Below are 16,227 nucleotides of genomic sequence, written 5' to 3'. Positions count from 1 at the left end.
AGGAAACCGATTTGGGGATTCTAGTGACTGAAGGTTTGGCATATTGCTTTGACACCGCCTCTGAAAATATTTCTTCCTCCACCTCTTTATAAGAAATTAGAGACTTGGAGGTCAAGACTGATAAATCTTCTGCTTACGATGTGTATGAAGATTAAAAAATACACTGTCACTGTTATATTTTATTTTCCTCAGTGACAGAAACTACTCCCTATGAACAGTCTCTTTCTGAGGGAAGACTATTGGATGAAGAAAAGCCATTCCCTAGGGGCTTTCCCAAGAGGCCCGCAATGGGAAAACTCATCTGTGAGGACTTGACTTCCCTGGAACCTTTAAGAACTACACACAGTTTTACTCCTATAATCAAGAGATAAAATAGAAAACTGAAACCAGCTTCCTAAGTCTTCATACATGTAAGTTCGATATTCAGGGAGAAGTCCTCTGTCCTAGCATTTGTTTTGAAAACAGTTTCTGCACTGCTACTACACGAAGAAAGAGCTGGGAATGTAGTCAGAATAAGTGTTCAATTTTCTTTAAACTCAACTTGAAGTCTCTTGCTGGAGATACAACTATTTACTCATTTTGTGGACAAGTCATTAGAACACGCCACACACAAAACTCAAGCCTCTTTACGTAGTTTAAAATTTATTGAGTTTCCTGTGCTCTTACAAATGTAACATTCTGGTACACAACATTCATTGAAGAGGCACAATTCTTATTTCGAGGTGGCACAGATTAGACAATGTTTTTCAGTGAATAATCACTCTTTCAGTAGGAAATTTAACTACAAGCTATTTTTTTCCTGTAGAAAGTTGCTTGAAATTCTACTCCTAATATAAGATAAAATTTAATTTTTTTATCTCAAAATGACCATATGCAAACTAACAGTATGACTATTGCCTTTATACGTTCAATTATAAGCAGAATAATTTCACAGTGGAGTTTTTTCAAATGAAAATTTTAAAAATATAGTACTTTCAGGGAAGAAGCTGATGTGGATAAAGAGGTGGTGGTTCTACCTCGTATCGAAAATCTGTCAGGTGACCAGGAGCGCGCTTCGCCACAGAATTTCCCCGTGGCCTTCCACCAGCCAGGAGGCCCCCCTCAGCCCAATTTTAGAACTTCCCTTGGAGGCATGAACCAGGTCTAAGAGGGAATGGAAGGCAGGAGGGGTTGATCCATGGCTTTGAAGAGGAGAAGTTCTGTTTACTTGGGCTGGTTAGAATGCCCCCAGAACAGATTTTACCATCCCTAGTTAACACAGTCTCATCTTTCAGGCTTCAGAGTTCTGTCCTCCCTCCTCTTCACCTCTGTATCACAGCACTGGCCTCGGGACAGAAGTCATCAAAGTGACAAGAAGTCACACATGGCAGGGTGAGTCACAAATCACCAAGCTCTAGTCGGTTTTTATTCTGGAAGTCGACTTTCTTGTTGACTCCTAAATGTTGCAATGAGACGACGAAAAACAAAATCCTGAGATTGGAGCAGGGACCGGGGAGTGGGTGGTTGGGCCAGCCCACGCTCACGGAGGTTTCCCATCTGCCTCAAAATTTCTTGGGGGCCAAGGGTGCTTGGCAAAATGCAGACTCATGGTCCACACCCGAGATCTAGGGACTCAGAATCTACAGAGGGAAGCTCAGAAATCTGCCTGTAAATAAACATCCAAGGCAATAACTTGGCTCCTTGGGAATCCATCCACACGCCCCCGAAGGAACATGACCCTCGCCCCACTTAGGGAGCCTACTTTTCTTTCTCAGATCCCATTTCTCTTTTATTCATTCTTGGCTTTTTCCTTCATTAGCATTTCATGTCAATCATGCTGCAGTTGACAGTCTCTGGAAAAGTCTTCTGCTTTTGAGCAACAGGATTTGCGGGGCAGGAAAGTAGGCCTAAGCTTTCACCTTGCACGGCGGCCGGTGGTGAGACGCTCCCTGGACTGCAGCTATTCATTTCCATTTCCTCCTGAAAGTTACGTTTAACAACTTGATCTTCACATGAGGACTGCGTGCATTAGCAAAGATGGACAGGCAGCCTTTTTGAGCCCTGGCGCTTTCCAACGTTTGTGACCCAAAAGTGGGGCTAGGGTGGCAAACAAGGAAAGAAGCAAATCCTGCTTCCTTCGTCATCATTATCAAGACGCCATCATTTCGAGAGCAGTCGTTCTGGATTCCCACGGCTTTGTCAGTGATGCGTTCCTTACAAACAAGAGGAAAACCCTTCCCAGGGTTTCCACAACACTGCCAACAAGTTCTTTGTTACCATTCTTTTGGAACCCCCCCCCATCACCACCACAAAGATGGAAATGAATTCATTAACTTACACGGCCATTTTGATATGAAAAATAGTTTATTATCTTCTAACTATTTAAAAATCTAAAATTTCTACTGGGCTACCAGAGCTAGAACTTAATGAGATCCTCTTATAATATGTTAGTATTGGTGGTGGATACCGGGATCGCGGCTCAGGAGTTTGGAGGCACGCGTCTACCATAGGCACACAGTCTTCTAGAAAAGTCCCATATGCAATAAATACAAGAAATTATGCAGATTTTTAAGAAGTAATAAAAGCAAATCAATGATTGCCTCGGCGTGGCAGATGGGGAGGGGCAGGAGAGGGATGATAAAGGGGCAGAGGAAATGTTTGGTGGTGATGGAGTTCATCACTGTGATTGTGGTGATGGTGTCAAGTGTACATATATGTCAAAATGTATCAAATTACTCATTCATATATGGAATGTTTATGGTAGCCCCATCTCAATAAGCTGGAAATGACTGGAAAAAGTTTCTAACAACTACATCATCTCCTAAAGAAATAACTGGATGACGATAAATAGGGGGTGCAGGGAAGTTGGTGCCTAAGATAAAAGAAGTCATAGTTTCAGCAGTCTTCTAGTTAACAGTATTAAGTTGTTGCTTACCTTATTAGCTTAAAGTACGAAGAAACAGGTGGCCTCAAATAGAATTATACCTTATTTTCTGAAAACTCAGGATTTTTTTCATCACCATTGCCCTAGTTTATAGTTAGAAGGCAGGCATAATAGGAAAAAATTGCAGAAAATAAGAAATTGTTTTATGTTTTTTCCCTACCAATCTGAAGAAACCAAGGAAACGAATAATACATAATTCTGGGGCAATTTTTAATCCATGAACATTAAATAGTGTTTCCAGAGGCTAAATGCAGTGGTTCCCTGCAACCGTGCATAACGGCTGCATATTATTCTCATACTCAATGACACAGTGCTAAAGAATAGACATGTGTTATCTCTGCCCCTCACTACGTTAGGACCAGAGGAAGGAGAAAAATGATGATGGTTTTGGAAAACAAAAGGATGCATGTAACAGACAGGAAACTGCCCCGTGTGAGTTGCCTTCATCATGGGGCTTCATTTGCTTCAAATGGTGGGCATGCTGCGTCAGCACAATTTTTAAAGAATTCTGTTTTTAGATCTCATTTTGAAAGAACTAAAGCTAAGCCCTTCTTAAGCAATTTACCATTTTCTCTGATAGCAAAGGCTGCAATGAAGTCTTACAGTTCATCACATAGGGGCGCCCCCACACGGGTATGTAAGGTGTATTCTCACAGTCATGTAAGAAAGCTAAGCAAAGTCGGGCTTAACAGAAGGATTCATGCAACGTACACTTTAAATGCATCAATTTTACAAAAGAAGTTCAGTGAAAACCTAGAGGGTTTGAGCATGTTTTGATAAGCAGTATTTCTAAATGATTGGGAAGATTTCTGAAAACAAAAACAAACCAAAACCACTTTAATCTTAGCTCCAATTACACTTTTTCCATCTTTCCCCCAAAAGAACATTTCTAGAGCATAAAATAGATTCATAATTGTTTAATTAGTTACATTATATATCTCCGGAACATAATGGCTCCCATAGAAATAAACTAGTATTTTGCACACAAACTTCATTTCCTGTGCCACATTCATCATATAACGACTTGAGCCAAGTGCAAACATTTATTACACCCCTTGGTGTGTGAGGAGCTCTGCTCCCCCAAACACTTCATTCTCTAGGATGACAGGGAACAAGATTAGATAAGAAGGATAATTAATTTTTGTAATAACAAAATTGTACATTAGGTTATGATTATAAAGTCTTCTCCAACCACAGCCGTAACCAGAACTGAGCAAACCATTGATCAGGTTCCTCTTTGACCCCTGCCCTGCAAGTGCTCTTTGGGACAGAGGCGAACGATTTGTTAGTGGGCTTGCTGAAAGGCACGGGGACCAGAATGATGGAGAGGAGCGAAAGGTTTGGAAATTCAACCACCTGGCATCCTTGGTATTGACAACCCCTCGGTTTCTCTTCCTTGGAAGATATATTTGGTAGTTTTTATGTCACTTGTAATTGATCGGTAATATTCAAAGGTATCTTAAATGAGGTTTATTTTTACAACTGCCTGGAAATTATGGGGTACTTGTAAGTAACCTATGAAAAATAATGACTTAATTAAAAAAAATAACAGCAAAATCTGAGAGTAAATTTGCACCCTGGGCGGCAGCATATGGAAGCAGAATAATTCGATCTGCTCAGTCCAGCCACGTCCACAGGACCATTGTCACTTATTCTGCTTTCCTTCACGACCAGCGCAGAAAGGTGAAGGAGCTGATGAATACATCACGGGGGACGTATAAAGATATATTAAGTCTTCCTCTAGTTTGGACTGTTTTAGGGGAAAAACAAATAAAAAAAGTACCCTTGAAACAAAGAAGCTTATATAAAATTCTAAGAAATAAGGTCTTATCAGGAATGATCTAATATTTATTCTATCTTTTTGCTGTTTAAACTAGTTTCAAAAGCCCCCAAATTATGTGAATAAAAATCCCAAACAGATTCAGTGGCACAATTCTAAAACCGTGATATCAAAAGGAAAAAAAAGGGGGGGGAGGTGGAGGTGGAGTGGGGAGGAATGAGGCCATTACCTGGGCATGAATACTTAATAGGGAGATTTGTGAATCAGTTATTATAGAAATATTATCTAAAACTTCATTGATCGCTTGAATTGGGAGTCTACTCAGGATATCTGGATCTCAAAATAGATTTTAAATCTGGGATATTATAATATGTGGTCTTTTCATTAATGTGACATTCTTCTTCTCATCTTGAAACCCTAATCAGAGTTTCAGGTTAGCTCTTGATTCGTAGCTTGAACTTATTATCCAGTGAAGGTCCTCTCTAGGAGTTATTCTTTTTCTCAATTACAGCCCAAATGCCAGGTATAGGAGATGCTTCCCTGATGGGCCCTGGGTCCTCCTTCAGCTACCTGACTGATACACCGCCGTCACCTAATGCCTTACCTTCCTTCTTCACTACTCGCGGTACCTTTGCTTTGCAGAATTCTCTTATTTTTAGGCTAAATATTTTGCGACTGTTCAGGAAAGTGCTAGTAAGTACAGACCAGAACAGTATTTAAAGCTTTAGCAATTGTGGGAGAACATACTTCTATGGGGAAGACAACTCAATTCTAATTAAATTCTAATTAAAATTAAAGGCATGTATCTCAGATGTAGATAAAAAGACGTCAGGACGAATGCACAGAAAAAAAAATCAATAACAAGGGAATAATTTTACTCCCTTGAGGCAAGCCACCTATAGATTCAAAATGGGAATTAAAGGCATTGAGAATCCTAGGGATGGCGTTGCGCCAGGGGAATGCTGAGATCTGGCGATGGATTAGGGGGTTTACTTTTGAAAAAGAAATTTCGGGGCGCCTGGGTGGCTCAGTCGTTAAGCGTCTGCCTTCGGCTCAGGGCGTGATCCCGGCGTTATGGGATCGAGTCCCACATCAGGCTCCTCTCCTATGAGCCTGCTTCTTCCTCTCCCACTCCCCCTGCTTGTGTTCCCTCTCTCGCTGGCTGTCTCTATCTCTGTCGAATAAATAAATAAAATCTTAAAAAAAAAAAAAAGAAAAGAAAAAGAAATTTCACTTTCAACCCTATGGTACACATAATGTAGGGACTGAGATACAAGGGGGGGACGTTTCAGAACTGACACACTGCTCCACCTAGTGGACACTCCAGAGTTTTCCCTTCCGCTCTCAGCGGAGACTGGGGGTTTGGGAGTGGGTTAGCCATTACTTCAGAATGCTTTGCTGAGGAGAAAGAACACTAAAATCAACAATTCATAACAAAATGTAAAATGTCAATAACCTTGTTCTCAGAGCTTGAAATAGCACTTAAAATCTGATGATATGACTCTAAGAATAAAATATATGTAATTTTATAATTCTCTAGGAAAATCTCCGAAGAGATTTTTTTCTTAAACATACAGGCATTTACAGAGTCATCTACGTGCAGAAACTCAGGAACACTGATGCAAGCTTCTTACAAAAGCCTCTGTATATTGGAAGAAAAAACAAATCCGGAAGGATGCAAAGCGTATTTCTGCCCCTCCCCCTGCTTTTGTTGGGATGGATCAATTCCTTAGCTTCTTTTATTATCTCTGCCAATAGCAAAGGCAAATGCCTAATACGTCGTTATGTATCATACAGAATCATGTGAGGAAAATATAAAATATGATTTTGCATAGAACTCATTTCAACAATGCAAATAAGCTCCTCGTACTCTAGCTTCTGTTCCCAGTGGGTTTCGGCTGGTGGCCACGGCTTGGGCCCACGACAGAGATGCGGGGGACATTGTGCTCCACTCGAAAGTCGTTCCATTTACGGCAACTCCTAAGCCCACGTGCTTAGAAATTCCACGTGCTTTCTGTTATTTCCTTCTAAGGTTTTAACACGGATGCCGAGTGTTCAAATCAAATACAGATATTGCCAAAGACTAGGGCACACTGTGAGGTGAGGTGGAAGAGGGTTTATTATCTGGTCGCAGGACAGGAACTTGACGAGCAACGCGAATACAGAGGTCTACTGAGCACACCTTTTCCTTCTTGCCCTTCAGATATATGATACAGTGACCAAGATATCAAAGTAAAGCATGGGTAGTTTACTTGTTAAAATCCACTTACGTTAGTCTCATCATTGCTCTGATCCCAGAAAGTGAATCATGCCATGATTCGAAAGAGCTGTCCCTCACATAAACCTATGAGCACACATTTAAAAAATGATTTATTGTACATCTTTGCATTTCTTAAGGCATGAACAATGGCGTACAGATGGAACAGGTCTGAGAAGTATCACATCTTTTTTGACAAGGTCAGCACAAGTACACCACATGAAACAGACACACTCGAAGTCTGAGCTGACCAACTGCCGTGGCCCAGGAGCTTCTATGATGCGGGGATGGTGCTTCCAGACAAAGGACCAAACGCGTGGTTTATATGTCATGTTGCTTTAACTCTCTGGATCGGCTTTAAGCACCAGTTACAGTTTGTTTTCTTTGCAAACACTTCAGACTTTGGATTTTATGTTCTGCTCCTTTTATTCTGCTTTTCAAGGAGGGCGTGGATGTTTTTTAAGGGATATGGTTGCAGCAAAACAGAAAGGATCCAAAAGTGGTTAGGGGCCTTGTCTAATGCACTTCTGAAAGTCCATTATAAAGATGAATAGAAAAGCAAACGGTCGGTTTTCAGTCGACCCAGAAACCACGCGGAGCTCTAGGAAACATAATTGTGCATAGTTATTTATTCATTCAGAGCGTGATATGTTGGCTAGCTCTACATTCCCAGTTTACCAAAGAACAGGGCTGTCTACTTTGCTAAACCCAGGGTCCTTTCGCAGCTCCCAGTAGGTATCGTTAGAAACCCAGGCTTCTCTTTGATTGGCATCAATAACTTTTCTGTGGAAATATAAAAATCAACATTAGGCACAAATCACGTCAAGGTGGCCTGGTCATTGGACCCTCTCCCATAGATAGGATGTGTATACATGAGGGGTACTTTGTAAGCCAGTGTCCTCTCTGCTTATTGATGATTTGAATTTTTTAAATATTTTTTTAGTATTTTGTTTGTTTGTCAGAGAGAGAGAGCACGCACACAAGCAGGGGGAGAGGCAGAGGGAGAGGGAGAAGCAGGCTCCCTGCTGAGCAAGGAGCCCGATGTAGGACTCGATCCCAGGATCCTGCGATCATGACCTGAGCCGAAGGCAGACCCTTAACTGACGGAGCCTTTGAGGCATCTCTGACTTGACTATTTTTGACCAAAAAGAAACTCCTTTTGTTTGTGTTGTTTGTTTAAAATAGGAGTGGATGAGGTCATGGGGAGAGGGACAGAAGGCACAAATAAATCACTTCTAGGCAAGGCTAGAAGTGAACTGCCCCGCAAAAAAGCAGGTATGGGGCGCCTGGGTGGTGCAGTCAGTTAAGTGCCAACTCTTGGTTTCAGCTCAGGCTGTGATCTCAGGGTTGTGAGATGGAGCCCCGCGTTGGGCTCTGTGCTCGATGCGGAGTCTGCTCTGGACTCTTTCTCTCTCTCTCCCTCTCCCCTTCCTCTCTCTCTCTCTCTCACAAGTAAATAAATCTTAAAAAACAAACAAAAAAAAGGCATGTATAAGTGCTGTACTAAGAGCTTCAGGCCCCAGACCCACAAGGCTATTTCTGCTTCACCTGCGAGGAGAAGTACGCAACAACAGTAGCTCCATGAGCCCCTGCGTGGTCCCCGCCCGGAGTGCACTTCCGTTATCTAAAGGGCAAGGCTGCATTCCTCCCCAGGGCAGGCACGAGATGGCAACTCTAAAGGATATGAGGTTATTCTGAGCTGATATGTCCTGGCTCGGGAGGGTAACAGATGGATTTGGAAAATACAGCTTCATCTGTGTGATGTATATATAATCCTGCAAATAATCCTGTAATAATCACCCATGATGATACCACAGAAGGACCAAATCTGAATGACACAAGCCCCGTATGACGGAAATAAAATCAAATACTAATGAAGCCAGGATGACCTTGTGGGCAGTGGGGTCCCACTGTAGCCTTGAGTTGCGGGGCTGGAAACAAGTTTCCACCGTTTTAAATGGGGTAGCTGAAGTACCAAGAGCATTCTGGGCAAGGCCCTCACCCTTTTTTGCTGCCCACAGAAAGAAACGAGCTGTGGAGGAGAACTGATTTGTTCACATGTACAAAATCTGGTTCAATATGTTCACTACCAAAACCAAAGTTACCCAAATCGGTTTAATTTTGAGTTCCCTGGACACTAAACTATCCCTCATTTTCTTTTTTCGCCTGGAGTTTCTCACGGATGGTGGCAATCATTTGCAAAATGTGAACTTGTTAGGGGAATGAACGGACTTACTTAAAAAATTTTGGTATGTGTTCAAGGTTGTTCTCTTCCATGTAGCGCCTTCGAGATCTCTGGAGTTCCTCCACTCTTTGTTTCTCTGCTGCCGCAGCTTCTACATTTCCTTCTTCCAAATATCTAAGCAGAACACAGTTATCCCTCTAATAGATCATCCTCTTTGCTGAGAAAAAAATAATCTCGTCTTGTATAAAATTACCTTCTAGTTGCTGAGAATATAACATGGTGAGCGGATAATGTCCCCTCGCTCCCACCCCAGGCCACACTACCTCTGTCTGCCTGCCCACCGATGAACATGCTTGCTGGGTACGTCAACTGAATTACTGCGTACAGCAGTGTAAAGCTAGGGGTAGAAAGGGAGTAGTTTGGCCTTGAAGACTCTTCTGTGCTCTCTTGGGTTCTATAACTCGAGATTTTCGGGATGATGGGAGAGCCCAGGCTTGGGACAATATGAAGAACCGGGTTGCGCTCCTTTTCCATATTATCTGAAAAATACTTAGTAAAGGCCAGAGAAGGGAGGATGGCAGCTGGCTGTGTTCCACCTACTTTTAGAACAGACTGAGAGGGAAGGAGTTTCCCTTTTTATCGGAGGGAGTAAAACTGGTGAAAAAAAGAGAATCTAACATTAGGGGAAATTACAAAAGTACACAAAAAGGAAATGAATTGTAAATGAAATTCAGGAAGGGAATATTTGAATAGAACTGAGAAAGAAAAGGCAGACCCACTGGTGATTTGCAAAACCTGTATTTAACTTTCAAAATGAGAGAAAAGAGCAGGGATTCAGTATGATGCACATGGGAAGCTGGTTGAATTGGAATGTTGGACAGTGAGACCTCACGTTCTGGGGACAGGGGGAGTGTAAGAGGACTGAATAGTAGGACACTCAACACTGGAACATTTTCGCAGAAAACACATAAAGCCACAAATACTCTGGAAACAGAAAATGATCTCAGGTGGAATTTGTAAATTTTTGGAAAACATTTTTGGAAATTTTCGGACTTTTTGGAAAAAGTAAAAATAACTGTCAGAATGGACAACATGCATACAGAACTATATAAAAATAATAAGGAGATGTGGTCCATATATACAATGGAATATTACTCAGCTATCAGAAAGAACGATTTCACAACATTTGCAGCAACATGGACGGGACTGGAGGAGATAATGCTAAGTGAAATAAGTCAAGCAGAGAGACAATTATCATATGGTTTCACTCATTTATGGAACATAAGAAGTAGGAAGATCGGTAGGAGAAGGAAGGGAAGAAGGAAGGGGGGGGTAAACAGAAGGGGAACGAACCATGAGAGAATGGATTCTGGGAAACAAACTGAGGGCTTCAAAGGGGAGAGGGGTGGGGGAATGGGACAGGCTGGTGATGGGTAGTAAGGAGGGCACATATTGCATGGTGCACTGGGTGTTATACGCAAACAATGAATCATGGAACATTACATCAAAAACTGGGGATGTACTGTATGGTGACTAACATATATAATAAAAAATTATTAAAAAAACAATAATAAAAAATAAGAATCAGAAGGTATTAAAGGAACTGCATTTTGAGTACATCTCACATCCTGTGGGATCAAAACCATGCCGGACAAACTCCAGACTTTGACTCGGAGCATTTCTAGGTGCTCCTGTAACTTATCTTCTTATTCTTCAGGTTAAAAGACAATCCATGAGACACAGCAGTAGAAGTAAAGAGGTGAAAACCCTGGAGGAGGTTTTAGTGGAGCCAGAGTTCACGAATTTGCACACCTCTGGTGAATTTGGGGCTGGGGGGCAGGAACCTTTTGTTAAGAACTATATTATCTTCTGGGGCGCCTGGGTGGTGCAGTCGTTAAGCGTCTGCCTTCAGCTCAGGGCGTGATCCCGGCGTTCCAGGATCGAGCCCCACATCAGGCTCCACCACTAGGAGCCTGCTTCTTCCTCTCCCACTCCCCCTGCTTGTGTTCCCTCTCTCGCTGGCTGTCTCTCTGTCTAATAAATAAATAAATAAATCTTAAAAAAAAAAAAGGGACTGTGTTATCTTCTGTGGGAAATTCTGCTGAGCTAAGCATCTGTTACGATCCCGCGAACACCGTCTTAGCTAGGGTCGAAGTCTCAAATGGTGTGGAGTAAGGGAAGGAATGAATGATTCCATGAATAGATAAAGGAAGGTGGTGAAAATAAGCCTCGATGGCGTCTGTAGCACACCACGATCTAGTGTCCGTTTCAAACATCATGGTCAAGCTCACCTCTGATCTGGCCGGAATCGGGCGTCTGTCGGTGGAAGGAGATCTTTCAGGACAGGATCTAACTCATTGAGCTCGATAGCAAACCTTGTGAAACCGTAGTAGAGCTCATAGTTGGTTGGCATGGAACCTGAAAGGCCAATAAACCACCGTGAGTGGCAGACAGGTGAAGGAAGCCTGCAGAAGCTGCCTGAACCCAGGTGCTTAATTACTAGCCACACGAATACTAAATGTGTAGTCATAAAAATCAGATTAAGGTTTTTCTTAAGCAAATTAAATCGGTTGTGTTTTGCTAGATAGGAAACTTTGTGTTAGTTATCAGAGCTAGTAGGTTCATATATTTTGTGAAATTCAGCCTTTAAAATAAAACCTTGTGCACAGAGTACTCTTTACTGGGTAAACTATGCCATCATTTTCCCCTCAAATACTCAACTGGGTAACCAAATGCCAGGCTGATTAACTTCGAACATTAAGATTTCACCAGAAACACAATTTACTTCCTTTTAGAAAAAGACGCAGATCTAAATGATTATTTATTGGCACTTTTTAACTAAACTCGAAGGCGGGATCTTTGTATGCTTTGCTCACGATGTATTCCAAGCTCTTAGAGTAAAGCTGATGCATGGTCACTACTCAAGAAATAGCTGCTGAATGAATGAACTCCCCACACGACCAGCAGGAAATTTAAATACTCCTCTAGGTCTCTTAGAAAACCAGCAACTAATTTTAAAGTTAGGACTTAACTGACAAAATTGCAATGAAAATAAATATCATGTGGACGCTTGTTCTATTTACACTTGATATTCAATTACTGCTAGTGTATTACCAGAACTCTCTTGATATCTTTTATTAAATGTCAACATATTGCAGCTTTTTGCTGCTCAAGTGAGAAGATCACTTATTCTGGTTAAGTTATTGACTTTGTGGATTATAGATGTCTGCAGGCTTTCCCTTGTTTTATTAGAACAGAGAATATATGAGTAAGGATTTAAGTTTGTATAGTTCAATTGTCTAAACTCTTTAATAAACATACCTAGCTTTTGCACGTGGGCATTACATTTAGAATAACTTTACATGAAGCCTCGTCTCTGACCACATGTCAGATTTGGCCTCAATTTTAAAATTCCTTATTATCAAAAGTTGGGATTGACCTCATTTGTATGTTAAGCGTAAAATACAACTATGCTTACCTTAAGCATCTATGTTTTTAATCTCACTATGAAAGCATATGGTGAACCGCACAAGATGTGGCATCCCCTTCCTTCTGTTACTCAAGGTGCCCTCCAGAGGCAAGATGCTCACTCCCATCTCACCTGGTCTCCAGATGCACTTTGCTGAAGGGGCCACACCGCAATAAAGCCCTTCGTGCCACTTGCCGAAGAGCCGGTGCACCACCTTCCCCTCCTGATCCATTACGACCCCCTGGACCTCATTCACATTAGAATTCCAATAATTCACCTGGAAAAACCAAAGCCCAATTAAAACGTCCAGTCTCTTTAATAACACCAATCCCTATAATTTCCATACAGAAAACGTTCTTAACTTTGAAGTCACTCATTCAAACCACTTCCAGAAATCTATCTCAAATGTTTTATATGAAAGGTTGGCTTTCCAAGTGTTAGTGGGCTTATCTTCAAAGAAAGGGGTCATCTCTACTCTATGCTAGGGCAGAGAGGGCTCAGCTTCTCTCCTAGTAACCTAGTATTAATTTATGGGTTGGTAATTTCTTCCTTAGATGCCCCTGTCTCAAATTTTTCCTTTGTTCATGGATTTTAATGCATTTCAATGGGCAATGCTGTAGAAGTTGCTTGTGAAATAATTTTTATAGTGTCTGTAAATGGCTAAATTTCATCAGGAAAACCATGCTTCTCCCCGGGAGATGAGAAGTCTGTGGGCATTCACCCATCTGGATTCCATGGCCCTCTTCTAGATCAGGTCCTAGAATTCCCCTTCCCAACCGCTTTAAGCTTCTTCCACAGCTCACACTGTCCACTTCTTTGGATTTGTCCATCCAAAGGGCAAACCACCCACCACCAGGGTGTGAATTGCGCCTGAGGGGCAGCCATGGGTGGCCGTTTGAGGCAGGTGTGGACAGAGCTTGGACATGCAGCTGGACTGCCTTTGTATGTGTGGATGAGGCCCCCTGTGGAGCGGGACAGAGGCTGCCACAGGTGGGGAGAGAGCAGGAAGGCCATGCGTCAAGACTGGCTCTCTTGCTCTGCCAGGTTCCCAACTTGGAGTTCTAAAGTGTCCAACCTGGCCTCGTGGGCTTTGTTATAAAAGGTATATTTGTCAAGGTGAAAGAACAGAATGTGTTATGTGACAGACTATAGGTCTGACGTACAAATTTTAAATATCTACACATTTGGAATGGGGCCTCCATTTGTACTTCTGCCCTGAGCTCTGCAAATATTAGGGGCAGGACTAAATCGAAGTTTCTCATGGCCCACAAGACAAAATGCACACATTGACTGTCATCACCCAACCGGGGAAAGTAACGATCCTGGCTTTTCAGTTCAGAGCCACCTGATGAGTCCACAAGCAAAAAAAGGAAAATGGGAGTAACATCTTGAGTAAAAATGAAGATCTTCTATTAAAACTAACATGACCTTCCAGGACGGCGTTAAAGGATTTCACTAAGAAGAGAACATACTGGGTTTTAAGACTCCAATATGTTACCTGTGTCTGCCATAGCAGAACGAGATCGGGAGTAGAACAGATTAAAAGGGGGTGGTGGAGTTTCTGTACCACAACGAATTCGAGAGGACACCTAACCATTAGGGCGATACCGCGCGTTCCACGTCAGACCAGAGCGACTGAGGGCACACGCTGTTGTGCAGGTAGTCTAGCTCGGGAATCTTGTTAATCAAGGTGACGATTTTCTTGAACGGATTTGGATCATCATAGCGGCAGAGCTGGATAAGCTTATGGTGACTGGAAGTTATCATCCACATGCACCCTCAGAAAATGACAAATGCATTATAATTAGCTCCCTAAAATAAGATCATTTGACTATGTTGCAATCAAGCAAGAATAGAAATAGAAACCAGAAGACTCGCTATAGGCAAGGCGTGTTTTCTGGAATTTTACTTAACACCGACTGGCTATTTAAAAAGAAATTTCTTTAGAAAGAAAAGTACTTCTTGTTTTGCGATGGTGCCTTTTTTGACCTCCACACGTTCGGACGTCTGAATGCCTTGAGTAACTCCACCAGTGGGTTCTGCCTTCTTATCTAAAATGTCCTTAAGGATCAATGATATGGGACACACTCACTTGCTGTTGTTTAAGGTAACTTTTATGTCTCCTTTATGAAGCATTTTATATTATTTTTTTCTTTACTGTTGTAAGATATCATTTACCTTGACAAATGTGAGTTTGCAAATGCAAACACTGCTTTTGGTATTTCTAATGGTTACTTCTCCATAATGCTCTATCCACCTCCTCCCACTGAGAATGTTGTGTATGCACGTGGTGACTTTATTCCATACATAGCAATCTCCATACCTAGTGAAGAATACAATGTTGATTAAGAACAATGAAGGTCACAAACATAAGTACTGTTTCTATGGCTGAGAATATTCTTTGGCCAAAGCTTCCTTTTCCCTCATTTTCCTCTAATTTCTTTGTTGAAAGTTTCTATGTAGTCAAGAACATTCATGATATGATTCATTCATTTAAGGAACATTTCAGTGCTTTCTATAGTCCAGGTGCTAAAGCCACCAAGTTGAATAGGACCTGTCTCTTGCTTTCTTGGCGCCAACAGTATGGTAAGCATAGATGGACATGGCAACAAATACTTATAATAAAATGTGATGAGGACGTGTCATGAGAACACAGAAGGAGTCCTTAGATCTGCCTGGAACGTGGGCTGAGTATCAAGAAAGACTTGCTGGACAAGGCTGGATTCAGTCTAAGCTTGGAGGATGGATCGGAGGGCACTACAGGCCGGGGAAAGGCACTGATAAAGCCATCGAGGCCAGAATAGCATGATGCATCTGGGGGCTTGCCAGTGGTGTGCCGCACGTGAGAGGGTGTGGTGGGTGGCGAGTCTGGAAAGGTGACAGGGCAGAGCAGGGAAGGCCTTCAACAACACACTGATGAGTTTGGATTCATGTTGCAGGTAATGGGAACATCGTGGAAGGATTTGAGGGAGGAGATAGGCATGATAGGATGTGCCTTTAAGAAAGATTACCCTGACCATGTTGCTGCAAATGTTGTGAAATCGTTCTTTATGGTGACTAACATAACATAATAAAAATTTCTTATAAAAAAATAGGTAAATAAATCTAAAAATAAATAAATAAATAAAATAAACCTTAGTCCATAAATAAAAAAAAAAAAAAGAAAGAAAGAATACCCTGAGGACATTGTTTCATACTCTGAATTAAGACCAAAGATGTGAAAAATTCTTTGAGAAAAGACTAATGATCATAGATAGCATATGACTAATGCAAATTCTGGGTTACAGAAGGTTATAGAGTTTCTGCCAAGGAATGAGATGACATAGATTCGGATCATCTTTTAATTTGCACATTATCTGTATTTTCAAATAAAATGTTATTTCATAATAAAACACTTGTAAATTTCTAAAAAAAAATGAATTGGTATGATGCAGGCTCTCTATACACCTGGGAAAACTCTCTTTCTTCCCATGAGTTCGCAAATATTTAAAGTCTGTTTTGTGGTCCTGGGAATTCTGCCCCCTGCCCACCTTCCTTCATATCCAATCCACCAGCAAATTCTGCCACTGAATAAACAAAAGGAAAACCAAACAATACCAACCAAATGAAGAAA

The 16,227-nt window shown here is 41.6% G+C and overlaps 1 protein-coding gene across 11 annotated transcripts in view; it reads right to left on the bottom strand.

Moving 5' to 3' along the window:
• Window positions 1-3,825: 3,825 nt before the first annotated feature.
• The window catches only part of OSBPL6 (oxysterol binding protein like 6), a 200,840-nt gene continuing 188,438 nt past the window's right edge, over window positions 3,826-16,227 (bottom strand). For all 11 annotated transcript variants that reach the window (XM_087861747.1, XM_045806187.2, XM_087861749.1 and 8 more), the window contains 5 exons: window positions 14,793-14,937; window positions 12,747-12,891; window positions 11,437-11,563; window positions 9,197-9,319; window positions 3,826-7,743 (listed from right to left, as the gene is read on the bottom strand). In XM_087861747.1, coding sequence (XP_087717873.1) covers window positions 7,635-7,743; window positions 9,197-9,319; window positions 11,437-11,563; window positions 12,747-12,891; window positions 14,793-14,937 — 649 coding nt within the window. In that variant the 3' untranslated portion in view covers window positions 3,826-7,634. The remainder of the gene's footprint in view (window positions 7,744-9,196; window positions 9,320-11,436; window positions 11,564-12,746; window positions 12,892-14,792; window positions 14,938-16,227) is intronic.

This window comes from Ursus americanus, chromosome 1 (assembly GCF_024610735.1).
Source record: "Ursus americanus isolate L20-20 chromosome 1, mUrsAme1.1.p, whole genome shotgun sequence".
NCBI lineage: Eukaryota > Metazoa > Chordata > Mammalia > Carnivora > Ursidae > Ursus > Ursus americanus.
Note: the sequence above shows the minus strand (reverse complement) of the source record. Positions and strands in the feature narration are given on the sequence as shown.